The sequence below is a fragment of the Gadus chalcogrammus genome, chromosome 1 (assembly GCF_026213295.1).
Source record: "Gadus chalcogrammus isolate NIFS_2021 chromosome 1, NIFS_Gcha_1.0, whole genome shotgun sequence".
NCBI lineage: Eukaryota > Metazoa > Chordata > Actinopteri > Gadiformes > Gadidae > Gadus > Gadus chalcogrammus.
Genome location: NC_079412.1, coordinates 27,247,845 through 27,275,291, shown reverse-complemented (window position 1 = coordinate 27,275,291; position 27,447 = coordinate 27,247,845). Strand labels below are relative to the sequence as shown.

Below are 27,447 nucleotides of genomic sequence, written 5' to 3'. Positions count from 1 at the left end.
TATATTTAGCTCGGATGTGTGACGGAGTGCTTGTGTTGGAGATTAAGTCACGGGGCCAGGGTTTGGGAAGAGATGCCTATAAAGCCCGCTCCCTCACCCCTCCCTCCCCTGAGAAGACAAGAGTGTGTAGAGAAGCAGTAGCACTCGATTTCTGCTCCTTTTATATCAACCAAGCTCTGTTTGGTTCCCCTGGACAAATGTCCAAGACTTTACAGTCAGGCACCATGGACCCCACCAAAATGGGCGTGGGTCGCTCCATTGCTGTGCTGACCTCGGGAGGCGATGCCCAAGGTAAGCGGTGGGTTGTACCACAATGAAGAGGAGGGAGGTAGCAGTGTTGTTGTTGTGGCTTTGCCACAAAAATGCGCCTTTTAATAGATGATGGCTAAGAAAAGCTCTCAGCGAAGCAGTCGCTGTGGAAATGGCAATGGTTACTAAGGTTAAAGAGCAGATGTCAAGCGTTGTTAAACATTTTACTTGATTATAGAACAATATTTTGACAAAAGCATCCCAATACAAGCTCCGGACAAACTCATTTTGAATGAGAATGGCTTCATCTGGTTAATGAGTTGAAAGCAGATTGCAGTCAAACATTGTATATAGCAACAATTTGCAAACCATCACAGTACATTCAATCTAAGGTCTACACCTTGATAACCTTTAATGTGTCTGTAAACTACACCCACTAATCAACCTTTTAAACCTGTACCTTAAACTTTAGTTATTAATCATCTAACCTTTTGATGGTTAGATGATTAGGTGTTCTCTTTTAGGTGTCTTCTTTCTATCTCTAGTATCGTTGCCCTGTGCATAGCTAGACCATAGTTACCGTAGTTACGGCGCTTGGCGTCGCCCTCTAACCTTTTGCATTCGATCTTCAGCGAGCCCTTGTCCGTTTGGTTCGACCCTCTGTCACAGTTACAGTCCTAATTTTAGTGACTGTGACCTTTTTCCGGAATGGACGGGTCCACAGCTGCCATGTGCTGAAATCAGAGCCTGTACGGCAAACTGCAATTACAGAAGACTCACACTATGGCCTTTAGGTTTACATAGCCGCACTTTGACATTTGTATTTTCCTCGACTTGGTATAAACTATTTCTGTCCAAACTGACTACAATAACCAAGTTAGAATAACCAAGTATCACTTCAGTTGCTTTATGTCCCCTCAAGTTACAAATCATTGGGATTGAGTGACCTTTTCATTTCCAAAGGACAGAGGTGAAGTGATACGTGATGTTGTTGCCTTAGCCGTGGCGTCAGTGTACATCGTATGATGGATCTTGCTTTCATTTTGAAATGTGAGCTGCGGATGTGGAGATTCGATGGCCGCAATGTAAAAAGTCCTCCCTGGTATGTTGAGTCAATAGTTTGGGTCTGAACGTTAGTTTTATTCAGCAGGCCGTCACCAACTTGTAGCTTTATTTTCTAAACCGGGGTTTTTGCTCGTTTGACTGCTTGTTTGTTTCTTTTAAACCCCAAAATGTCAAACTTAATGATCCTTCACCACTACTTGTGTGTAACAGGTATGAATGCAGCTGTGAGGGCGACTGTCAGAGTTGGCCTTTACACTGGAGCTAGCGTCTATTTTGTCCATGAGGTATATCATATTAATTGATACTATAAACACTGCAAATTATTTCACTACACGGACAGTATAAACACAATTATTTTCTGATTTTCCGACTGAAAAGCAACAGCCGGTATCACTGGCTGTCAGCACATAGTTGTTGGATAATACAATAAAGTATCATGTTGTCGTGTGCCCCAGGGCTACCAAGGACTGGTGGATGGAGGAGATAACATCAAGCTGGCCACTTGGGAGAGTGTGTCCATGATGCTGCAGCTGGTGTGTATTTAGAATAGCAAAATACTGAGCACGTATCATAAGCATCACACTTTAAGGTGTCAGGTTGTGAAAAGGCATTCAGAGGTCAAAAACTCAAGCTCTGGCTGTTGTAAACAACATTTACATTCAGGTTTTACGTATTGGTTTAAGCAGTATTGGCTTAAAGGTCCCATGAAATGCCACCAGCTGTGGTGTGATTAGCCGTTACAAGCCGTTTCGGAAATCGGCCCCGTTTGACATCACAGGCGGGCGTGTTTACCTAGATGTGTGCTGGATAGATCAGTCTACCAGCCTACCTAGTGGACTGTAGCAAACGTTGCTCATCTATCCGTCACACATCTAGGTGGACACGCCCACCTGTGATGTCATAAGGGGCAGATTTCCAAAACGGCTTGTAACGGCTAATCACACCACACCTGGTGGCATGTCATGGGACCTTTGATCCATTAGACATTTCAAGATTGCAATTTTTGGGGACCCATTTAGGGGAAGAAGATCTTCCAACCAATATCAGCACTGATACCTTAAGTCAAGGTCAATATTCAACCAGTTTACCTTGGTAAAAGAAGCTTTCTTAGACGTGGTCATAAGCCTTAAATGGTATCCAACTTACTATCGTGACAAAAAAGGTTGGCAGAGTGAGGGAGTCATAAAAGAGGAGCTTCATCTACCAATAATGCCTACACAAATGAACTGCATTAACCCCATCTATCTCCCATGCCAGGGTGGCACCGTGATCGGCAGTGCCCGGTGCAAGGACTTCCAAACCAGGGAGGGCCGCATGAAGGCCGCCGGCAACCTGGTGAAACTCGGCATCACCAACCTGTGTGTGATCGGAGGTGACGGCAGCCTCACCGGCGCCAACCAGTTCAGGACAGACTGGAGCGAACTGCTGGTCGACTTGGTAAAGGCTGGTGAGCGACAAGACCGGGCCGGGAATCGGGGAATGCAGTTCATTGCCGGAAATCTCAGAGTAACTCAGACACATTGGTTCCTATTGTCGATTCATTTGTGTGTACGATAACCCGTGATTGACTTTGTGTCTTCAGGTAAGATTAGCAAGGATGAGGCGAGCAAATCGTCCCACCTCAACATCGTTGGCATGGTGGGGTCCATTGACAATGACTTCTGCGGAACTGACATGACCATCGGTACGGACTCAGCCCTGCACCGCATCATCGAGGTGGTGGACGCCATCACCACCACAGCACAGAGGTCAGAGACACTGGTCCCTTAGCCCCTCAGAACATCATGCACAAACCCCTGGAGGACTTGGATGAGATGTAGCTAGTTATTCCGTATGATTTACTAACCGACTACAAAGTTATCAGTTTAAAGGTGTAGTTGGAGGCATCTACCGGAACAGACCTTGCCGAAATGTAATATATTATTCATAAGTATGTTTTATTAGTGTATTGTGGAAAAGCTACAACGTAGCTTTTCCTATGGCGTTGGAAAGGGAGGGCTGATGGTTATTCAGTCGGTTGCACTCCGCAACTTCACCACTAGATGCCTCTAAATCCTACAAACGGCACCTTTAATTCATCGTAAAATCACTGTTCTTGATCCTACATTGCATGGAAAATGTGTCTATCTTTACAATATTCTTTCTATTTGTTACAGCCACCAGAGGACTTTTATTCTGGAAGTGATGGGCAGACACTGTGGGTGAGTCATTTTCTCTGTACACAGTGTGTGTGTGTGTGTGTGTGTGTGTGTGTGTGTGTGTGTGTGTGTGTGTGTGTGTGTGTGTGTGTGTGTGTGTGTGTGTGTGTGTGTGTGTGTGTGTACTGTTTGCGTATGCAGAATAGTCAGTGTAACAGAAATGTGTAAACACTGGGCTGGTGTCATATTTACCTAATGTTGTGAATACCTTGCCCTAATATTGACTTTGAACTTATACTACGTGTGTGTGTGTGTGTGTGTGTGTGTGTGTGTGTGTGTGTGTGTGTGTGTGTGTGTGTGTATGTGTGTGTGTGTGTGTGTGTGTGTGTGTGTGTGTGTGTGTGTGTGTGTGTGTGTGTGTGTGTGTGTGTGTGTGTTCTTGCACAGCTACCTGGCCCTGGTCACAGCCCTATCCTGCGGCGCCGACTGGGTGTTCATCCCTGAGATGCCCCCAGATGAGGGCTGGGAGGAGCATCTCTGCAGGAGGCTGGCAGACGTACGTCTTCAATGCACTCATATCCACACACGCATACATCCCCGGATGCCGTGTGGCGCTCTTCATTTGATTGCTTTGACCTGTTGTAGCAAAGGGGAAGAGGCTGTCGTCTGAACGTCATCATTGTGGCTGAGGGTGCCATGACAAGAGCTGGAAAACCCATCACTTCTGACCAGCTAAAGCAGGTAGGCTCCTCCCCCCCATAGGCAAAACATGGCATTTGTATATGTTGTATATGTGCTCTATAATAACACAGGTGCTGTTTTGTAGCTTGTGACTGACAGGCTGGGCTTTGACACGCGAACCACCGTCCTTGGACATGTGCAGAGAGGTGGAACGCCTTCTGCCTTTGACAGAATCCTGGTAGGCATCCAGATAAATGACAAAACGTTCTTCTCCTGTGACTTCACTTAGCTATCCCATTTGCAACGTTTGTGCGTAAGCTGCCAGTCCACTGTTAGACCTCTGTATTGATACTACCTGTACATACTCATACTACAATAACTACTCGTCGATATACATCACTGCAGTCCTGATGGATAAGGCTGATAGAATGACTACAGTGATACCTTCGAAGAATTTCAACAATAACTACAAGAGTACCATACAATATGGCTGCCTTGCAAAATATATAACCCAATAATGTAATACCTCTTTTTGCATTGTACATTTTACTTTGGACTACCAACTACAATTCAGCTTCAACTAGCCATGAGGCAGTTCTCCAGAGAATGAATGTCCTTCCCTCCCTACATCTCCAGGGCAGCAGGATGGGAGTGGAGGCTGTGATGGCTCTCCTGGAGGCCACCCCAGAGACCCCGGCCTGCGTGGTCAGCCTCTCAGGGAACCAGGCCGTCAGACTGCCCCTCATGGAGTGTGTACAAGTGGTATGTCGCCCCCCCCTCCCCCCCGTCTCGTCCCCCCGTCTCGTCCCCCGTCTCCCCAGCCCGGCCTTCAGTCACCAAAACACCCCTCCAATATATTGTACTCCCTCCTCTACCAGGTGTGACATAACCCTCTGTCTTCTCCCCAGACTAAGGATGTCACCGCAGCCATGGCAGAGGGCAGATTTGAGGACGCGATCAAGCTGCGTGGAAAGTATGAATGTGGGCTTTGGACTGATGTCTAGAAGAGCTCATGTTTAGATCTTGGGTTGAATGCATTGGGTCAATACAGCACTTGAGTCATGTCATTTGCTTGGTTTGCATTGCACAGGAGCTTTGAGAACAACTGGAACACATACAAGCTTCTTGCCCATATCAACCCGCCAGACGTAAAGGTGACTGAAACGAAAAGACTAATTGAACCCCCTCCACCCTGCTTCCTCCTCCTCCCTCCATCTTAAACCCTGTTCCCGTCTCTGATTCCCAGAGCAACATCAACGTGGCCGTCATGAACATCGGAGCGCCATGCGCCGGCATGAACTCTGCGGTGCGCTCGGCTGTAAGGATCGGCATGATCCAGGGACACACCATGCTGGCGGTGCACGACGGCTTCGACGGGCTTGCACACGGAAATGTACGTACAGACGTATTTAATTGATGCCTGTCCGTCTGGTCTAAAATAGTGAACTGTTGCTCAAACGTCACACGTCAAAGTTTAGATAAGGAGTAAGGAGGACCTCGGTTTGTCTCCCTTGGAGAAGTTCTAATTCGAAAGACACCAAAAGTCATTGTTTTATTGTAGTAGTTATTGTCTAGGTCAATTAGTAAAGCATGGCGATAACACAACCAGGGTAATAAGAGGTTCGATTGCAACTTGGACGCAGGCAAGGTTTGCCCACACGTTATGCAATATGCTTTAGATGAGAAAGTGCATATACATTTAGTTTGTTATGCAAATAGAAATTGTAGCAGTACTTTGTGTTTTTGAGTAGATTGCCACCAACTCACTTACTGGTTAGGTATAAGCCTTATTATAATTCATTTCCTAACACTTATCTCTGGTCCCAGATTGAGCCACTTTCATGGACTAATGTGAGCGGCTGGACCGGCAAGGGAGGGTCGATGCTCGGCACTAAGAGGTACAACATTGTTGATCATACTTCAAATATATGATGGATGGTATTATATACACATATACATATATAAGTCTTGCCGTTCACCAAGTTCATCGTTCTGCTAACCTCCTTGTTTCAATCCTTAGAACATTGCCAGGAAAGATGTTGGAGGAGATCAGCTTGAACATCAACAAGTTCAATATCCACGCAATGGTGATCATCGGTGGCTTTGAGGTATGGCATCCTGGTCCACCTCGTCTAATCTCCCGGTTAACCTGTCACTCCCATGCCCTTTACACTTTAAAGGTTACATATTATACCACCAGGCTGTTTGAGAGCTGCCTCTTCTGACATCACAAGTGGGCGTGTCCACCTAGATCAGGGGTCTCAAACTCAACTTACCTGGGGGCCGCTGGAGGTAGAGTCTGGGTCAGGCTGGGCCGTATCAAGTACTCCATAAAAAAAAGGAGCACAACTGGCCCGATCGAAGTCAATGATCGGGCTATAATTAGATCACGTTGGATATGTAATCGCTGACAACAGGGGATATTTCATAGCAGTTGGTGGAAACCGGGACATTTTAGCGTCCTTTGGCTTTTGTCGGGCCTCAGGACACGCAACTCAAAATTGGGACTGTCCTGGCAAAACCGGGACATCTGGTCACCCTATCACAAGTGATAAAAAAGCGTGGCAAGCCCTATGTGCGTTTGAAAACAACGCACGGGCCGCACTTCCACTAAACTTGGATGTCAAGTAGGGGGCCACAAAATATCATCCCGCGGGCCTCAATGGCCCCCGGGCCGCGAGATTGAGACCCCTGACCTAGATGTTTGCTTAATAGATCAGTCTACCAGCCTACCCAGTGGACCGTAGCAAACGTTACTGATCTATCCTAGGTGGACCTGCCCATTTGTGATGTCAGTAGAGGCAGATTTTCAGAACTACTACGGCCAATCACACTAAACCTTGTGCATTTCTTCCCAACCCTGTCCTCAGGGAAGTCTTGGTACTTTTTGTTCATTATCTTATCTAAGTATTCCCACGAGAAGCTGACCTGCGGCCGCTACCTCCCCACTTGCAGGCCTTTGTGGGCGGCCTGGAGCTGGTCAAGGCCAGGGAGAAGTACGAGGAGCTGTGCATTCCAATGGTGGTCATTCCTGCCACCGTCTCCAACAATGTCCCCGGCTCTGACTTCAGCATCGGCGCGGACACTGCTCTCAACACCATCGTCGCTGTCAGTACTGTCCCCACCGCACATTCACCAACACACACACACACACGACACGTGCGTGTGTGCGCATACAGACACAGACACACACGCACACGCATGCACGTACATACACAGACACACGCGCGCACACACAAACATGCACACACACACACACACACACACACACACACACACACACACACACACACACACACACACACACACACACACACACACACACACACACACACACACACACACACACACACACACACACACAAACATGCACACGCGCGCACACACATACATGACTTTAAATCACTACCAGAATATAAATCCGTAATGAAACGACCATGTGAGATATGTTTTATTTAATTTACAAATGATTCAAGGTTCATAACTACAACTGTCAAACATCTGACATTTAATTCTGAAATATGGTAACGACAATACATGAGAACCTCACATCACACAATCAACGTTACACTACCTCACGTGTAACTCTGTGCCTTATAATCCTAACAGCACACTGAAGGATTACTTTTCAAAACTCAACATATTACACAAGCTAACGCTGTCTTTGTTTTACCCTCAGACCTGTGACAGGATCAAGCAGTCTGCTGCTGGCACCAAGCGTCGAGTGTTCATCATAGAAACCATGGGCGGCTACTGTGGCTACCTGGCCACCATGGCCGGCATGGCTTCTGGAGCAGACGCGGCCTATATCTATGAAGAGAAATTCAACATTAAGGACCTGGAGGTGGGATCACAGAGCTACAGCATTATTCAATAGACAGACATGACTGTTTGAGGTTTAAACTTAGTAAAGTAAATGTTGTAATTTTCTTTACAGCTGAACGTGGAGCATCTTGTGCACAAGATGAAGACAACGGTGAAGAGAGGGCTGATTCTCAGGTATGTTTGATGTTTTTTGTCTTGATTAAGGTTAGGTGCATCTACACATGCTGTGATCATGGTCCAAACTTGGATAAAAGCCAACACAAGTTAAACTCATGTATGATTTATGACCACTCTGTTTTCATTATAGGAATGAGAACTCCAATGCCCATTACACCACAGACTTCATCTTTAACCTGTATTCAGAGGAAGGCAAGGGGGTCTTCGATTGCCGCAAAAATGTTTTGGGACATATGCAGCAGGTCTGTAAGCATGGCTATAGTTTAATTCTGCACACTTGTACTATAGCACTTTTATTATTAATAATAATACGATTACTTTGTGTCTGATATAGTTTCTGAATTATGAACATTTTTGCATAGGGCGGAACCCCAACACCTTTTGATAGAAACTTTGGCACAAAAATGGGTGCCAAGTCTGTCCTATGGCTGACTGAGAAACTGAAGACCTGCACTAGACACGGTAAGTAGAACTAAGGAAGTTTCAGTGGGTACATGTGAACTTCACAGATCGGGATCCTGGTAAAGTTGCTTCAGCGATTCTATTTAGTGTTAATGGATCTATTTGAATCCTTCTTCAGGGCGCATCTATGCAAACACACCAGACTCTGCCTGTTTGCTGGGCATGAGGAAAAGAGCGCTCTACTTCCAGCCCCTTGCCGAGCTGAAAGAGGAGACCGATTTTGAGTAAGACCCATTACACATTAACGTAAACAGTGTTTTAAAAGTGATTTATTTTAATTCTGGTAGTTCGTCCAGGGTACTACTCTAGGTCATAATTTATAACATATACCATTCTGTGTGTGTGCTTGTGTTTAATCTGTGTGTGTGTGTGTGTGTGTGTGTGTGTGTGTGTGTGTGTGTGTGTGTGTGTGTGTGTGTGTGTGTGTGTGTGTGTGTGTGTGTGTGTGTGTGTGTGTGTGTGTGTGTGTGTGTGGTCCAGGCATCGCATCCCCAAAACTCAGTGGTGGCTGAAGATCAGGCCAATCATGAAGATCCTGGCCAAGTACAACATCGAACTGGACACATCTGAGCATGCCAACATGGAGCACGTGATCAAGAAGATGGGTCACCTGTAGTAGTCTGCAGAAAAGTAGAACTTACAAGAGAATCCTACTGAGGATCCTCTGTTAAACATTGTGATCTCCATTTGAACAATGTGTAACATATCAACCAGCTCTTATCTTAAAATAATTTGGAAAAATCTGTAGTCAATGGTGATCATTAGGTATTTTGATGTTATCAATTTAATCACATCCTATAACTGATATTTTCTACAAATAAATAGTACTGTCCAGCACGTCACTCTCTGTTTATAAGAATTGCAATGAGCCACACACTGCCAGTGAGAGTGGACAGAACACTGTTATTACCCACCTACTAACTTGGAGGGCCTGAATCTTACCCATTGCGACTTTAATGAGGAGACTTTCTGTCTAAGTTGGCTTCCTGCACCATACCCCATTTTATGGCTCACATTTTGTATATGGTTATTTTTGTGCACTTCAAGAACCATATTAAACGTGTCACAATAATGACTAAGCATAATTTTTTAGGCTTTACTACTTTATTATTTACTTTTTTTATAAGACTAAGCTGTCTTCCTATTATATATTGTGAACATATATATCTTCAACGTGTTGAATATAGCAGGAAAAACATGTTCCCTACAGACCATTTAATGTGACAATTGGTTGATTTTAAGAGAAGAAATAATGTAAGGATCATTATTTTAAATGGAACCGCCAAATAATGACCTGCCAGCTGTTTTGTACCACATACTGTACATTCTCTCTTCCCTTACAATCATTTAGTATCTCAAGGTGTCTTGATATAAAAAATATGTTAAACATTTGCATCTTAACTCAGCATTCAAGAATATCACCATTACACATGCAGAACATTATATTTTTTAAGGTTCTAAATGTCTTCTGTACTCAGGACTTCTGTACCAGGTAAATGAACTAGGGCATAAATAAAAACATTTCATTCATTACATTTGACAAAAACTTCAATTTGAAAAGATGAATGTAAAAATTAGACAGTAGAACTAGACCTTTTCCTTTACATTTTGAAATACAATCTATTTATCTTAATTGTAAAAGATAGTGACCGTTTTGTCTGTATTTGTTGATATAATTACGGATTTTTAAACCCAATTTGTATTGCAGCATTTCAACAAAACTATAGGAGTGTAGTCCCTCATCCCCCTCATCATCCTAATCTTCCAAGAATTGGCAGTGTCAACAATCGTCCACTTTACAATTAGCATGCACTCGGCCAAAACAAAGCAGACTAAAAGCCTTGAATTATTTCTCAGTAAAAAATAATACATAAAAAAGCTAACATTTTCGGTTTTGTATGCATTCACGAGTCCATACTTGGTTGAGCATATAGACTTGTAGGTTGAATATACAACTTGTGCACAGTTACACAGACAACAGGAAAAGGAAACGTTAATTGTAAAGGTCATAGAAGTCGCAATGCCAGTCGGGACGTTGGAGGACTGTCTGCCTGCGCTGAGGCAAGGTGCGTGTCCCCAGTGTCCGCTTCGGTCGCCCGGTTAGGAATGCGCCTCACGAACTCGTTTGTCGGTGATATGTTTCAATAGACGTTGTACGACGCGGCGAATTACGAAGAATCATGCTTGGATATTGTTCATGCAACTAATATCTTGCGTCCAAGTTTGATTTGAGCCGCTAGCTCGGGTTAGCTAGTTCCCCGGAATCACACATAGCACGCTAAGCTACCTGTGTGTAGCATACTTGCTAGCGCTGGCAAGTCTCTAGCTAGTGAGCTAGTCTTCGTGTGTTGCTGGACTACCCAGTCGAGCCAATTGGAACAGGCTCGATTGCTGCACACAGGCGATATTTCCAGAAGGTTTGGTGGCAAGCCGGTTTGGGAGAACGCGACGGGGTAGACGTGCGTCAGGAGCGGCTGATGAGTTCGGATCAGGGCGGAGAGCCGCCGCTGCTGCAGGAGGAGGCTGATCCGGGACCGGCCACCGGTGGGAAGGACGAGGCTCCACTTGGGACCGAGGAAGGGTCAGGCGGCATGGTGAGTTGAGGCCTTCAATGCTAGCAACAGCTCGGAGCCTGAAACCACCTTCATAATTGTTTTCGTACACTGCACATGTACATTTGCTCGATATTTCAATAATGTAGGATATTGGATTAATGTGTATATTGAAGTTACCGTTCACTTGGACACGGTGTATATCGTGTAATACGTTATATAGTTGCATCCCCCTGTGTCGTCGATTTCATTCACATGTAATTTATTCACTCGCTCAATCGTTTATTGGGCGTTGCACTCAATTCAATGGGTTATAGTTCGTAAAATAACTGGACGTTTAATTCGTGTATGTTTGACTATACCACAGAACCAGATCTATATTATTAGCTATGTTCAAGCCACAGGTCCCCATATGGCTAACGTTAGCTTAGCTACGTGCAAGAGCTTGCAAGCTCATTAAGTAGTTTGCTGAGTAATCATTAGCGTGGTTGAAGTTATGCAATTAGTGTGTAACTACGGCAGCAGACGTTTTATTCGAGGTTCAGTGCGGGGTTGCTAAGAATGCTGTTGATGGGCGATGGGATGCGAACGAGGGATAACTAAAGGATAAACGACCATTCATTCGGCTGACATTACGGCTAGCGCGCAGTGGGACGGCTAGCTGCATAACATGCGCTGCAAGTGTCTGGCCTATGCTACGCAGTGCAGTCAGCTGACTACACTGGGCTTCCTAGCGCCTGGAACATTAATGTCAGTCATGTGCTTATTTTAACGGTTTAAATTCATTTATACACATTTTGACTCGAATTAGACCCTACTCCAACCTTTAACATCAGGGCCTAACTATTTTGTAGTGTCTTTGTAAGAATAATTCATTAGAATTGACTTGGCCTTAGCAGCTGTTCTTGTCAGGCCAGGGCTTTTTTAAAAAGAGGGTGGGTCGGTTGGTCAAGGATTCTCTTGCATACTACAACAGAGTTGAGTAAATTTCTCTAGATATATAATGCCAGCCGAATCCGTGATTGATGTTTTATTCGTTACGCTTTCAGCAATATATACAACCAAGATGTTTTTTTTTATCCAATCTACTGCTTATTTGTTCTGCATAGGTAATTTTTTATGATTAACCTGATATACTGTTAATCACTTAAACCATTTTTAAACCGATTTCTACTTTATATAATAAAGTGGTGAACTACACACAGTTTGCATCGATTTAACTTTATCCAAAATTGCACATTCATTTATGGACCAGAGTGAACTGTTTATTTTAAATTATAGAAGCAATTTTATATTCTTTGCATGTTTTGAAAGTGTTTTTCACAGTTTAACTGAATGTGCAGCGTTTTAAATTGTAGGCCCTTTAATGAATTAGAGCAAAAAGTACACATTTCAAATTTACATTTGATGTCACTCATCTAGTAATAAATAATGGGATGTTTTAGAAACATTTTTCAGGGCCATATGTTAGAATAAAGATCATCTGAAATACTACAATTTGAAAACTGTTTGCTGTGCCACATCATGTGACTATTAAGCAAGTTTGTAAACCCTGTTTATTTTGTTTGTTAAGCTTAGCTTAAACCTTTTCAAGCACAATTTGAGTGCTGCATTCTCTTTACTGGACAAAGGGATGTTTTTCATGTTTGGTGTTCTCTCTGGTGCTTTTGAAGGTCACCTCCAAGGGAGTCGGTCTGAACCCTAACGCCAAGGTGTGGCAGGAGATCCCAGTGGTCTCCAGCGAGGTGTCGGCTGATGCAACTCCCTGGTCACCTTCAGATGTCAATGACGGTGAGACGTGCAACAAAACACCCCAATTTTCTGAAACATGAACTCCCGATTGTGTGCACCTTTTTTTGACATTGTAATTGAATAAGGGTTTATCGTTTTAGGCTCAATATATGATCAGCACCTCAGATCAATGGTTAACCATTAGCGAACCGTCTGTTATTTGTTACAGCATATTCTGAGTCTAGTGGGTGCAAGCCCTACGCCGTGGGATTCACAGCTCTGGACGAGGGCCTGCCCACCGACACCACCGAGGTCATGGTGAATGGAATGGACCCACCGGAGCTCGGCTTCTCTCCTGCCGAGTCAATCACCGGAACCTCGGGTCAGTTCCAATATATTGGTCTGCAGAGACACAAACCCATTAGGGTTTGAATTTATTGCCCATTTTTTCCCCTTGTTGGAGACGTTTGGCGTGTCTATAAATCCCTTCAAATTTAAAAAAAAAAAAAACAACCGTTGCAATTTGGGGTACAGCTGAGGCGCATCAAAACTATGCTAACTTCATAAATGTTTATCATCGTAGCTCAAGTTGAAGTTGAACCAGTTTACATTGTTTATTAATGTATATTACTTATTTTGACATGGCCTACTTTGATTCATGGATTCATTTACAAATGCTTCTCAACTCTGACCCGATGAAGACAAACTTTTGCGCATAGAGGGAAAAATCGCTGCGAGACGACTGACTTTGGGTTTCCTTCTCACTCCACTGCTCTCTACTCTCCTCTCTGAACTCTCTTGCTTTTCTCCTTCTCCCCTTTACCCCCAAAGTTGGAAACTTTCAAAGCATCCCAATGAGCGTTCAGATTATGAGATCTGAGGGTTAAAAGAGAAACAGGTGGGATGTCAAATTTGCCAACGATGAGCTAACGCCAAACTGTTCAAATAGTGGGAGACTTTATTTTATTTATTTTTTTAGTTTCTTTTATGTTATTTTAGTAACTGATAAGAATACATTTTTTTATTGGGATGTTGGAATTCCTGATGGCACTCAATGGTTGGTGGCCCTTTTTCGAAGAATGTCCAGACTTGTAATTTTGTTTTAATTTGCAGGCCCCCTTTCCCAACAATAGCTAAAGTTCAAGTCGAACCAGTTTACATTGTTTATTAATGTATATTAATGTATTTATTCAGTGGAACCCAAGGCGGAGGAGCCACCAGTCTCTTCTGAGAACTTGCGTGAGTCTCTGAAGAAGGAACTGGAGTTTTACTTCTCCCGGTGAGTTCAAGAACAATCCATGACTCTTGTTTTCTGTTTCGCTGAGCCTTTTCCCTACAATGTTTTCCTTGCTCCGTTGTCCTTTAGGGAAAACCTCTCGAAGGACTTGTACTTGATGTCCCAGATGGACAGCGACCAATTTGTTCCCGTTTGGACTATAGCGAGCATGGAGGGCATCAAGGCACTCACCACGGACATGGATCTGATCCTTGACGTCTTGAGAAGTGAGACAAGAGATATTACTTACTTTTGGGGCTGGGGTAGTCATGTATTCGGTCTGGCGGTGGCGGTGGCTTGCGAGTGTTGACGTTTGACCGCTTGACTTCCAGCTTCTCCGATGGTCCAAGTGGATGAGAAGGGGGAGAAAGTGCGTCCAAATCACAAGCGCTGCATCATCATTCTGAGGGAGGTCCCGGAAACCACTCCTGTCGAGGTAAGACCCACTACTGATGTTTGGAAATTAAAATAATAACATTGTTTACATGATGTTAATAATATTTTGGCTTGTGTGTCCCTCAAGGTCATTGCCCCATAACATTTGTCCTTCCCTTCCCTTTTTCAGGAAGTCGAAGCTCTCTTCAAAAATGAGAACTGTCCGAAGGTGATAAGCGTGGAGTTTGCGCATAACAACAACTGGTACATCACATTCCAATCAGATACGGACGCTCAACAGGTAAGCAACCCGGAATCGCTCTTTCTTTTATGGAATTCTGCATTCAATATTTGGTATACCAAGTTGACTGACATTCCGTTTTCCCTTTTTAAGGGACACAAATACTTGAGGGAGGAAGTCAAAACATTTCAGGGAAAACCCATCATGGTGAGTAATGTTAAGATTATTTTCAGAGCCAGAAGTTTTGAAATGCAATGGCCAAAGTTCTGGGGGAGTACTGCAGAGCGCCCTGGCGGGAAACCAGAAAGTGGGAGGGGCGGAGTTGCGCAATGTTTCCTGTTTTTGTTGCTTTACCTTTGCTATAATGCGTCCTCCGATGCAATGTGGTGCTGGCTTAGACCCCAATAAGCGTCATGATATCATTTGAAATGTTTTCTTCCACGTTTTAATTGATTTAGCTAAAAGCAATGGCAGTATAACTGTGGAGCCTTGTTATTTTTCGCACAGATTATAAAATGAGAACACTGTTCAAGGCAGTTATGCCTTTTTGATACATGTCCACACTTATTTCATCAAGTTGTGTCGTACTTCCTGTCACATTAAGCTTTGTGAATGTTGTTTCTTCATGCACTTAAATTAAAACAATAATAAAAAGGCTTTTTTCTCTTTCTGCCAAAACAATGTAAAATAAGGGGCATGTTATGACAATGTTCTGTCGAAGGTTAAGTGTACAGATATATTCTACTGAAGATGAACACATTTGCGTGTGGCAAAAAAGGCGGCTTCAGAAAGCGAGTCAGTGGCAAGAGTGTGATTTTTAACCTTTAGAGATTACACATCAGTCATCTGCATCCAAGATTAACGGCCATATCATGTTGGTTGCGGTTTCACTTGTCCGGATGCCACCGGTAGAGACCTGATCTATGTTATGGGCGTCTACAGATCCCGCCTCCAGCAACATGTTTTACTAATGCATTTGAAGTGAAACGAATTGAAGCGTCATGTTCACCCAGATTTAAGCTAGTCTGCCATCAGACTTCAGATGATGGCATAATATGGCTTGCTAGACTACATTCAATTGATCTTTATTGTACTGTTGAGGCTCAACTGGATTCTTATTAATATTTTTCTAAACTTCTACTGCCCTTGTTTATTTCTTTCCAATGAACCTTAATGCCCAATAGGCGAGGATAAAGGCAATCAACACGTTCTTTGCAAAGAACGGATACCGGAGCATGGACAACAGCATGTATGCCCAACCATCGCAGGCCCAGTCCCAGTTCAACTCTCCTCTCTACATGCAACATATCTACCCACAGCAGCAGTACCCTGTGTACGGCATCGTGCCCCCCACCTGGACGCAGTCCCCCACCCCCTATTTTGAAACCCCTCTGGTAAGACACGCAGTAACGTCAGATGCAGAGTAACCAAACGCTCCATGAGGCAACCCTGTCCTGTATGTTTCAGTCGATCACAGACTATCATTTTACTTTTGCTAAAACATTTGTATTTAGTTAATTACAATGTTCATACTGTTACAAAACTGCTACTATTACAAAACTGCACCATTCAGGGGGATGTCAAATTAGCTATCGATGAGCAACCAAACTCCCTGCTACTTCCGGAGTTTATGTGGTACTTATTTTGACACAGACTATTATGAACCTTTACGAATGCTTCTCAACTCTGACCCGATGAAGACAAACTTTTGCGCATAGAGGGGAAAAATGGCTGCGAGATGACTGACTTTGGGTTTCCTTCTAACTCCGCTGCTCACTCCTCCTCTGAACTCTCTTGCTTTTCTCCATCTCCCCTTTACCCCCAAAGTTGGAAACTTTCAAGGCAATCCCAATGAGCGTTCAGATTATGAGATCTGAGGGTTTAATAGAGAGAGAAACTGATGGGATGTCATATTAGCAATCGATGAACAAATACCGAATTGTATGTTTAGGTCTGTTATTTTAGTGAATGTGCTAAGGATATATATGCTGGCCATTTATTTAAGTGTCCAGAATTTTAATAATTTCATTTTGTTTTGATTTGCAGGCACCCTTTCCAAACAATAGCTTTGTGAATGGCTTTGGCTCTGCTGGACACTACAAAACTGGATCAAACTCGCTCAATATGACTCGGCCCTTCAATCGAAACCGGTAAGCAGTCCTTTCTCTGCCAGCTTTGGTGCGCTTGAGGTCCTGGTGTTGTGGTCTTATCACGGTATCTGTCCATTCACCCCTTTCTAATGGGATTCTTGCAACATGCACTGCCATTTTACAGTGTTGCACATCAAAAGGATCATTGATCATCAATCAGCAATACAATGTCAAAATGTCTCCCCGCCTGTGACCTAAATCTCTGTGCTCCCTATCTTCTTACTGTGCCCACAGTGTGCCCCTCTATTCAAGAAAGAATGTAATAAATGCCTTCAGGTACAAAATATGATACAATAAGCTTCACCCATCCTATCATCCCATCATGCAACTGCAGCCAAATGCCCTCTTTTCTGCTAGTTTAACTATTGTAGAACTGATCACCATTTATTTCTCCATCTTCACTGGCTGTTCCCAGGTAGTGAACATCATGCATCTTTAATCATCTCAGTAGCTTTGTACTGCCCACGGTTGCAATGGACTGTTTGGCCATGACCAATTTATTCACTTTTCACCTCGGCTCCAAAGAATTTAACTTCTCTTCTCCTGTGTAACATTTAACACCCTTCTTCTGTTGTCACTTGGGCTATTTGGTTTTTGTGTTGTGCCGGCTCTATGGTAATGCATTCTCACACCATCAAGACGAATGTCTTCAAAGGGTTTATGTGTTAAGTGTTGATGGTAAATGTGAGTTACCCCAAATCGGCCTTGCTGTTGGGTTTTATTATTTAAAAGCTGCAATTAAAATTATAGGCAAAGAACTTGCAACCTTGAAAATCAGGTTTTTGGTACATTGGTTGGTTATTCCAACTCGCAAGGTTAAATGTTGCATCTCTCCCCTCGAACCCAATGATGAGATCATTATGCGCATAGAGGGTAAACAGGGTGTGGGTTGACTGGCTTTGTCTCTATTCACTTCCTCTCCTTCCCCTCTAAACCCTCTTTTCCCTCTCTTTTCTTTGCCCAACGAAGTCACAAACCTTCACTCCTGTCCCAATGAGCGTTCAGATTATGAGATCTGAGGGTTTGAGGAAACGTGGTGAATTGTTGTGTATCCTAAAAGGGAAGTAGCTTGAGCTCGGTTCAGTGTTAAGGTGGCTTAAGTGGCTCCATTTATTGCTTGGGAATTACATAAAGTACCAAGGCAACTTAAAATTTCTTGCATGCCTGCACACTTCCCCTCTGACATGGCATGTTGTCTTACTCCTACCTGCAAAAAGCTGTTTTTTTGTTTCATATGAAGGGTCAGTGGATTTTTCCTACCATTTTTAACTTTGAAATGATTTCTTGCGTCTCTCTTTCCCCCTCTGGGCACAGGAACCATGTGAAGCCCCAGGGTAGGACGGGCGAAGTGGCCCCTGCGTCCGTCACACCAGTCCCCCTGGAGAGTCTGACCGGCCTGCGGAGTCCCCAGCCCCTATCTTGTGTCTCCAACAACACCACTAGCAACCACGGCAACAGCCATGCTCAGACACCCGCTGACCTGGCCTCTGCCTTCCCACATCTCTCTGCCGCTACTTCCCCACTGGACCTAAACGACGACGGCAGCATGGCGGGACGTGGCCGGTAAGCCCTTTGACTCGACGGCTGTAGTGGGTCGTGTTTTCTGGGGATTGGGGAAAATAGCGAGTCAAGCAAGTATCAGGATTATTTGCTTCCACATCACTTGTATGATCAGAAAAAAATATTTCTATCCGCAGGGTATGGTATACAAATGGGTTGTAAAGTCCTTGCAGTTTTCCGTCAGTTTTCTTATGTAATTGGATGTCTCGAGATTGTCGTGAACAAGATGTATTTTATTGCTTACAAAATCTTAATTTTAAATGGCATGACTGCATTATGTGGACGAAAAACAATGGCTCTGTTACTGACCACCAATGCTGGTGCCTGGCTGGTCCTTTATCTGCAGGAGGAGCACTACCTACCGAGGAACACGCAGGCGGCGGGAGGACGACCGCATCACGGTAAATGCTCTTTTTAGACTCGGACTTCAACCTTTTCTTGAGTCTTTCACAATGGTGACCCGATGAAGAAATCCTTTTGCGCATAGAGGGAAAAAGTGGCTGTGAAATAACTGGCCTTGGGTCTCTCGCGCTCTCGCTCTCTCTCTCGCTATCTCGCTTTCTCTCGCTGTCTCTCTCTCTACACTTTGCCCCCATAGTTGGAAACTTTCACAGCAATCCCGATGAGCGTTCAGATTATGAGATCTGAGGGTTTGAAAGATGAATAAAACAAATATATTCGGTAAATGTTGGCCTACTGGAGACATACTTTGGACCTGTGAAGGTTGTCTTTGATGTTGACACTTAAACTCTTTCAGAGGCCTGCGGTGCCCATCGAGGTCAAGCCGTCTCCACCCAAGTTTGACTTGGCGGCCAACAACTTCCCCCCTCTCCCTGGCTGTGTGGTCAGCACGCAGGGCGAGCCTGTGCTCGAGAACCGCATGTCAGACGTTGTACGCGGTTTGAACAGGGACAAGGTACGAAGACCGGCGTCTCCCGTTTTCTCATTAATCACGTTGTGGTTAATTGTTGTTGCTCTCAATGGAAGAAACTGACCCCATGTCTTATTGTCTCCTGTAGACGGAGCAGCCCAGTAAGGAGGCCGTCGTAGCGGCAGTCCCTGCACACAGCCCTGCGGTGGAGGAAGCGCCCCACGTCCCCTCGGTTTCCCAGAGCACACACAAACCTGTTGCCCAGCCACTCGGACCCCCAGTGCTGAGGTGAGACGCCTCATTGGTTTCAACGTTGAGTTCAGGATCTTCAGAAATGCAATATGCCCCCGAAGCGTCAACCTGCACATATTAAATATCCTGGTTTGAACAGCGCCCAACGCCCGGAGAAGAAAGTCGAGAGGGCAGAGCCTCTGATTCCCAAAGCGGCCGTCGTGGTGCCGGCCCCTCCAGCTGTGACCACCACCAGCCCGGCCTCGGCGCAGCCTGTCGTGGCCCCCCGGCCTCAGCCCACTGCTGCCCCCACACCGGTTAAAACCAACACTCCAAGCCCTGCTACCGTCACCGTCGCCCCACCCGCACAGGTCAGAATGTTTTCATTTGGAGTTAGAGTGGTACCTATTTTGACATGGACTGCTTTGAAAAGTTATGAATGCTTCTCAACTCTGACCCGATGATGACAGACTTTTGCGCATAGAGGGGAAAAATGGCTGCGAGACGACTGACTTTGGGTTTCCTTCTCACTCATCCCCGCTCTCTACTCTCTGAACTCTCTTGCTTTTCTCCATCTCCCCTTTACCCCCAAAGTTGGAAACTTTCAAAGCAATCCCAATGAGCGTTCAGATTATGAGATCTGAGGGTTTAAAAGAGAGAGAAACTGACTGTTCGCTGTACTCGATGAACATACTCGCAATTGACCCTCGTTCTGTTTCTCTGCCTGGATCCAGGAGCCTCGTAAGCTCAGCTATGCCGAGGTGTGCCAGCGACCACCTATAGCCCCCCCTCCGGCGGCGCCAGCAGCCCCCGCCTTGGCGGGCCCCGTGTCCCCCCCCACGGCCCCCGGTCAGCCGCTGCGTGAGCTGCGGGTGAACAAGGCGGAGGAGCCCGGCTCCAGCAGCGGGCCCGAGGACAAGCAGGAGAGGGCCCACGACCGGGAGGGCGGCTGGGAGTGCAAGGAGAGCCGACCGCCGCGGGACCGTGACGGCCAGGGCCACTACCGCAGGAACGGACCCCGGGGAACCGGGGCCCTCAAGTTCCGAGACCAGAGACGCCCCCCACCGGCCCGCCGAAGCTCCCCGCAGGGAGGCTACAGACACACTGGCAAAGAGCAGAACATCCCGCCCGTATCGCCAAAGTAAAACAAAAACAAACTTGATTATGAAAGATGTTGGAATATATATATATATAAATATATATATAAAATATATATATATATTAAAAAAAATAACCTATAAAAGCAACAACCTTATGGTAGCCACCTCCCCCTGCCCTGGAACTTTTGTCCAAAAGAAAAGCTTTTCAAATGACAGTAAGACTGGGGACATCCAGGACTAAAGAGCAAGCAAGGGGGAACTTTTGAGAGTCAATCCAAAAGGAAAGGTAAAAAAAAAACTAAAAGAGGTTGGTTTTCTGTGCGGGCGGTTTTCCCTCAGCTCCGCTGGGGAGAGGTGGGGAGCTGGCCCTGTAACGGCCCTCCACCCGCTTGATTTGAAAGAATAGCTGTTGGTCTGCAACAAACATATGCACTAAGAAGAAAAGGAGATGCATAAATGTTATGTACATATACAAAGATATCACTAATGCGCAATGAGACATCATTTTTCTTTGTTCCCTGTGTGCTTGTGGTTGCCAGAAGGGTTTACTGATGTTGATGTATGCATTGATTGTTAAGCGAGCAGTTTGGAGTGCTACACGTTGCTGTTGCAATGAGTATAATGAAATGGCTGATTTTAATGTTTTGTTTTTTTCCTTCAAATTTGTTAAATTTCCGCTGCAAAGCTGAATCTTTGTCCTGAAACTGGACGGTGTGGTCGTCGGATGTACGATGGATAATAATGAAGTGTGTGCTAAAGCGGTATTTTTTAGCCTTGGTAAGATGGGCATCAACGCACCTGTGAGAAATGGTAATGAAAACCCATTACCCATGTGGCTGTCAGGAGGGTGATTAAGTTTGAAGCTTAAGTCCACAAGCCTCTAAATCCTACGTGAACCCAGCAAGCCTACTCGTTGGGTCCAGAATTTGATTGTTATAGGTAGATTAATCGAAGGTAGTTTAATCTACTCCCACTAATGGATTTGGAACGTATACACATGGTATCAGTCAAGCTCTCTGTTTACGTGTCTCCACATAATAGGACGGTAACTTTTTTTTTTAAAGCAACTAAGGAGTATGCTATTGATCAGATATAAATGTAATACGCTCAATGGTATGGTCTAGACTTGGCTTATCTACATGAAACCCCGGCTATCAAGGTTAAGTTGATATTTGTGTATTTGTTCTTAACAAGGTTATAGTGTCAAAAGTAGGCTGTAGACTTCTGTTGCCAAGGACAATGACAAACATGTGGCCGCCACTTCAAGGGTACACGAAGATCTGACCATTTCCATGTGCTATGTGCCAGCTGCCTATGATCATAGTGGATAAATAAAGGTTACGTTTCTTTCAACTACAAAACATTAACCTTTTTGAAAGTCTGCAAAGTAAGGTAGTCTTTCAGGAGTTATATTGAGCCTAGTTAAACTAGAGCCTTGGAAAAAAAAAAACTAGAGGTATAGCTGCCTATGCTTTATTGTGATAACCCTTCAATAGAGGTGTGTGTGGGAGAATGTATTCTAACTATGAGCTTGCAGAGGAAAGCTTTTCACCAGATTGTGTTGTGGTTTTTAGGTTGAGTTTTCCGTTTGACTTAGATTTTACAGTTTGACACACTGTATGTTTTGTTTTATTTAATCCCGCAGTGCAACGCTTTTTCCCCCAATCTTGGTAGGCTGGTTTCCCCAAAGTTGTGCGAAATCGCATTGGCAAACAAAAAAAAGGTTTGACCCCCTCCCTCTCCCCCAAACAAAATCACTCAAAGATATTGTATATTGTTTGTGAGAATAAGTGGTGAGTTCACTTTGGGTTTAGTGATGCAGTTAATATCACAAATTGAGCACGGGCTGTTATTACTTTTTAATTGCATTGGAGCAGCTAGTGATTTAGTGTAATACAAATAATTGCACTAACTTGTTTTTAAAGGAGAATCTTACTCATAAGAAATGTGAAATCATATTAGAAACATGGTAATGATATTGATGTTGACAGACTTGCAAGAAACTGCAGGAATTTTTCTTTTGTTATAATTCATGTTTGGGTTATTTTCTGTTGATTTGGGTTGGGTGGCAAAAGGAAATATAGTAATGGATCGACTTAAGTGTTTGAGACACAATTCTAGGCCTGTATGAAATGTCACAAAAAAATAAATTATTTTGATTTGGCATTTGAATGTGTTCACTTTGTCTGCCTCTTGTGGTCGCCTTTTATTCTGCCGAACATTTCTCCAAATGAGCTCCATGGCATTTTAACCACAGTGGCTCGAATTGCCGACTGAGATATTTACTGAGGGACGTGCCGTCTATAAGAGGCGATGGTATTCAGAGGATTTGACCATCGAACGAGGGAACCTATATTTGGAAAGGCAGTGTAAAGAACCAACAGGCTGATAACGGGGAACGGATTATGTAACCGATTACTGTACGACGCATACATGCATCTGCGTTGGGGACGGGTGCAGGCCAACCTTTAAATAGAGGGCGTGGCCGTGGCATGCACGTCACCGTGTTTACGTCCAACAAGCAAGAAAAAGGGTGCTCTACCAATTCTGTAATCGTGAACAATAAACGGTATGTATACCAAGTCTTATGGCACGTCGTCTGTAATTATTTCAAAGCCAAGATACAGATACAAGCGAAAGCTGTTTGAAGCGGTGACATTAAATTGTTTGGTTGTAAAATGGTTACTTTTGCTTGATTCTAGTCGCTAGCTAACAAGTTAGCTTGAGGTGTCATTTTCTCCGCACCTTCACACGCTCAGCTAGCGTTGCCACATTGTTGGCACTTGGTAGCCTTAAAAGGTATCGTTTGTCAATGAAGCTGTTAATCGGCAAGTTCGGGTTTTGGTTGTTTTAACAATATCAATTATTTCACCGCTTGCAACATATTGCGCTAACTGTATTACGTCTACTCTCTGGGGGAATTGCTATTCAAGCAGGGAACATATTTAGTCAGCAACTCAAAGCAGCTAGGGTTTATCATCCAAACGACCCATTAAATGAAAGGGCTATCCTGTGAAATTTTCACAATTAGTTGTACAGATCTTAGAAATGATCAGAAAAGTGTTGGGTGATAATCCTACACTTTTCTCTTTGCCTGGACACTTCACCAACTTCACAGAGGCATTCAAAAACCAAAACATGTGATACAATTTGAAAAACTTTTGTCTTTCAGATTGTACCGTTAATCAGTGTGATCCGTGTGCTGTCGTGCGGTGACACCCAACTCCGGGTGCCATGTCCTCCTGCCCTACATGAGCTCTACTATGTGGTACATCATGCAAAGCATTCAAAGTAAATACTCTCTCTCCGAGCGGCTCATCCGCACCATCGCAGCCATCCGCTCTTTCCCACACGATAATGTGGAGGATCTGATTCGCAAGGTAAAAACGGTGATAAGTATCGTTATGCATCTGAATTATATCTTAATATGGTATTTAATGTAGTCTGTTTACATTTACTTTGGCCTCAAGGGAGCCGATGTTAACCGGATGCACGGGACCCTGAAACCCCTGCACTGTGCCTGTATGGTAGCCGATGCAGACTGTGTGGAGCTGCTGCTGGAGAAAGGGGCAGAGGTAACCTACGACGCCTACAGCTAGAGATCAATCCTGGTGTTTTATCGGATACATGGGCGTCTCAAAGTCTTGTTTTGCTTTGTTTGTTTTTATTCCAGGTCAACGCCCTGGATGGGTATAACCGAACCGCATTGCATTATGCAGCAGAGAAGGACGAGGGTTGTGTTGAGCTGCTGTTGGAGTACGGCGCCCTGCCGAACGCCCTCGACGGAAACAAGGACACTCCGCTCCACTGGGCCGCCTTTAAAGACAACCCTGAGTGCGTGCGGGCCTTGCTGGAGAGCGGCGCCTCTCCCAACAATCTGGACTACAACAGCGACACGCCGCTGAGCTGGGCGGCAATGAAGGGCAACCTGGATAGCGTTAAGGTGCTGCTGGAGTATGGGGCCCAGGTGCACGTGACCAACCTCAAGGGCCAGACCCCCATCTCTCGGCTGGTGGCCCTGCTGGCTCGCGGGCTGGGCACGGAGATGGAGGACGAGTGCCTGGAGCTGCTGTGCAAGGCGGCAGGGAGGTTTGAGATCCGACGGGCCGACGGCACCCTCCCCAAAGAGCTGAGTAAGAACCCCGAACTGCTGGCCCGGCTGACCGGCATGGCGGCCAAGGCGCCCACTCTCAGCTCGCTCGCACGCTGCGCTGTGCGGGAGTGCCTTGGGGTGCAGTTTTTACCCACTGCAGTCAAAGAACTCCCTTTGCCAGAATCTATCAAGGAATATGTGCTCCTGGTAGACTAGAGGAAGGAGACCACAGGGACCACCTCATAGATTTTGCCGGCTAATGTAAGAAGGCATATGACTCGTGTATTATTTCTCTAGGGATTATTTGCTAAAATGATCACAGATCACACAAGCCATCAGCATATGCATTTCGCTCAAGTCGTACTTTGTAATTTCAGAGTTATATATGTGTGGCAGTTTATTTTTGTCTGCAACTTAAGTTATTAACCATTTTCATAACAAATTTTCCCTCAGAACGGAAAATGCTATTAAAGCTATTAATATAAAAAGTATGATTTGAAATTATAACAGTCTTATCTTGTGGTCTCATAATATAGATGACTGTGACAGTTTGGTTATTTATTTTATCACAAAAAGGTCCATATTTATGAAAGGAGAAATTAACTGTACAGCCATTAGTCTCGATATCCTTTAATAAATAAATAAAATAAAATCAAAAATAATAATTTCTGAGCAATGCAAAGGTTTAGGGTGTTAACAAAGCATGCAACAGTGGATTTGTGTTTAAGGGAGGTCAATTTGATTCATAATCAGCCAATATGCAACGTGTGTAAGAAACTAGAACATTTTTACTTTAGATGTTGTGATGTTTTTTTAAGGGTAAACCAAGTCTAATTATTTTAAAATGGATTGTTTGTGTTTGCGTTGACTAAATATATTTAGGCAATTTATTATGTTTGTGCTTTCTAATTCTATGTCAATTTAACCTTTCTTAAAATTGTGCCCCTCACAAATGTTACTAGGAAATGTACCCCATAGTTATATAGCAGTCTTTATGCACACCATTATTTGACATATTGTTTATGTTAACCCTCAAAATACTAATTTCACTGTTTTTGAAAAAATATATTTTTTGCCTGGGCTTTTGATAAAGGACTTATAAAATGAAATTCCATGAGTTTTGTTTTACATTGTATGGGCAGTGTTTTTTGTTTTTTTTATATCTTCTTAATCTTATCATTGAAAATCAATACCAAACTTGGGAGGACCCGTCTTTCAATTCTCAATGTCTCCACACAGGGTCTCTCTTTGACTTTGTCTCATGATTTAAATCCAAAGGTTTCAAAGTAACTTCTTTGTAATCATCAAATTACTTTTGTAAAGAAGGATTTCTTCCAAGAAAGAAAACTGTCAACAGTTTGTTTATTTCTAACCACGCTAACCCCTGTTGCTATTCAGAAAGGATATTTATTTCCAAAAGTTGAGGGCGAGCATTTAAAGAGGGAAGCCCATGAACACTGAGATGAGCCCCCACTCCTGTCCTTGCTCAGACATTTTGTTTCATCCAGAGTGTGATGTCAGCAGTTCAGTTGAAACAATTGGATTTAACTCTATGGGCTGAAAGTATTGCTTCCCCTTAGTACTGTACTTCAGCAAGCCTCCAACGCTACAACATTGAGACACTTGTTCTTCACTTGAGGAATTGTTATTCGGGAAACAATTAGACAAACGTAAACGGGATCATCAATGCTTAATGCATTCGAAAATGTTTGAATTACAATAGTTTTGGACCTAACCATATCAAGTTGTTTGTTGCTATTGTCAAAACCAGTGAGACAGAGATTCCCAGACCCGTCACCCCCATTTATACACAATCATTACTGCAAGAAGGTCATGGCCGGGCAGGAGACCTGAGCACGTGACCCCATATTCTGTTTCGCTACACGGATCAGTCTGGACATCTTGCCACCCACGTCAAATTCAGTGGGCGTGTGTTGTTGTTAGTTGTTATTGAGTCTTTTTCTGCAATAACTGTACTTATGGCTGTGTTTACAAATGTTAACGTTAACGCTTGTTGCCTCGGGAGACACCTTTACTGGTTTGCCAGCAGCAGCCTGTATTAAGGTCATCGACTACGAAACAGTCAATGATCGGCCCTTCATGTCATCACCTATGACATTGACCCCGATTGGCCCGATTACATTGTAATTTCAGGAAAACGATGTGGGCGACTAGAGGTCCAGACTGATTTGTGAGGCAAAACAGAATGAGAGGTCACCTGATCAGGATGATCTCCAGGCTAATGGCCTGTGGGAATTAAAAAGTCGCTTATGCTCCCAGTGTGTTTATCTAGCAAACAAAAATTAACACAAATCATGGAAAACTAAACAATGGAAAACAAGACAATGGAAAACTATGGAAAGCCCAAAGAAAAACATTTTTTTTAAAATAACATACTATTTCATTTACTACATAATATTCATATATTTATTTTCTATTATCTATTCATTTTGCCCTTATTTTAAATGATTCTGTTTCAACATTAAAATCCCATGTACCACCTCAAGTAACCCACTGTACCACCCTTGGTACGTGTACCATAGGATGGAAGACACTGGACCAAACACACTAGCTGTGGGTTGGGGTTATCTCAGAGCTAACCTGCTATGTGCTAGGTTTGCTCTAGGTTAGACTCACAGCATGAATCGCCATGGTTCTGAGATTAGTCAA

General features: G+C 44.1%; 3 protein-coding genes across 4 annotated transcripts; all 3 read left to right on the top strand.

The window, feature by feature from the left end:
- Positions 1-99: 99 nt before the first annotated feature.
- Positions 100-10,461, top strand: LOC130389451 (ATP-dependent 6-phosphofructokinase, muscle type-like). Its single transcript, XM_056599252.1, has 22 exons — positions 100-291; positions 1,525-1,598; positions 1,770-1,847; positions 2,572-2,761; positions 2,897-3,062; positions 3,471-3,515; positions 3,900-4,008; positions 4,098-4,193; positions 4,279-4,371; positions 4,770-4,895; positions 5,042-5,106; positions 5,224-5,287; positions 5,380-5,526; positions 5,961-6,031; positions 6,154-6,241; positions 7,089-7,241; positions 7,813-7,977; positions 8,071-8,132; positions 8,266-8,377; positions 8,498-8,597; positions 8,716-8,821; positions 9,078-10,461. The coding sequence occupies exons 1-22, from the start codon at positions 198-200 to the stop codon at positions 9,211-9,213; spliced, it is 2,340 nt and encodes a 779-aa protein (XP_056455227.1). The 5' UTR covers positions 100-197; the 3' UTR covers positions 9,214-10,461.
- Positions 10,462-10,534: 73 nt separating this feature from the next.
- Positions 10,535-22,868, top strand: LOC130389457 (la-related protein 4). 2 transcript variants are annotated; one of them, XM_056599265.1, is made up of 17 exons: positions 10,535-11,191; positions 12,823-12,940; positions 13,110-13,262; positions 14,075-14,159; positions 14,247-14,383; positions 14,489-14,592; positions 14,722-14,832; positions 14,926-14,979; positions 15,957-16,166; positions 16,819-16,922; positions 17,157-17,198; positions 18,237-18,485; positions 18,829-18,883; positions 19,240-19,398; positions 19,502-19,641; positions 19,745-19,955; positions 20,319-22,868. In XM_056599265.1, the coding sequence occupies exons 1-17, from the start codon at positions 11,075-11,077 to the stop codon at positions 20,727-20,729; spliced, it is 2,460 nt and encodes an 819-aa protein (XP_056455240.1). In that variant the 5' UTR covers positions 10,535-11,074; the 3' UTR covers positions 20,730-22,868. The 2 variants fall into 2 exon arrangements, with proteins under 2 accessions (XP_056455240.1, XP_056455245.1); XM_056599270.1 differs by lacking the exon at positions 17,157-17,198 and having other exon boundaries at positions 20,319-22,867.
- Positions 22,869-23,020: 152 nt separating this feature from the next.
- On the top strand, positions 23,021-26,158 carry asb8 (ankyrin repeat and SOCS box containing 8). The gene is made up of 4 exons (XM_056599402.1): positions 23,021-23,253; positions 23,857-24,064; positions 24,155-24,259; positions 24,358-26,158. Exons 2-4 carry the CDS (start codon positions 23,936-23,938, stop codon positions 24,991-24,993), a joined length of 870 nt encoding a protein of 289 aa, XP_056455377.1. The 5' UTR covers positions 23,021-23,253; positions 23,857-23,935; the 3' UTR covers positions 24,994-26,158.
- The last annotated feature ends 1,289 nt before the right edge of the window (positions 26,159-27,447 follow it).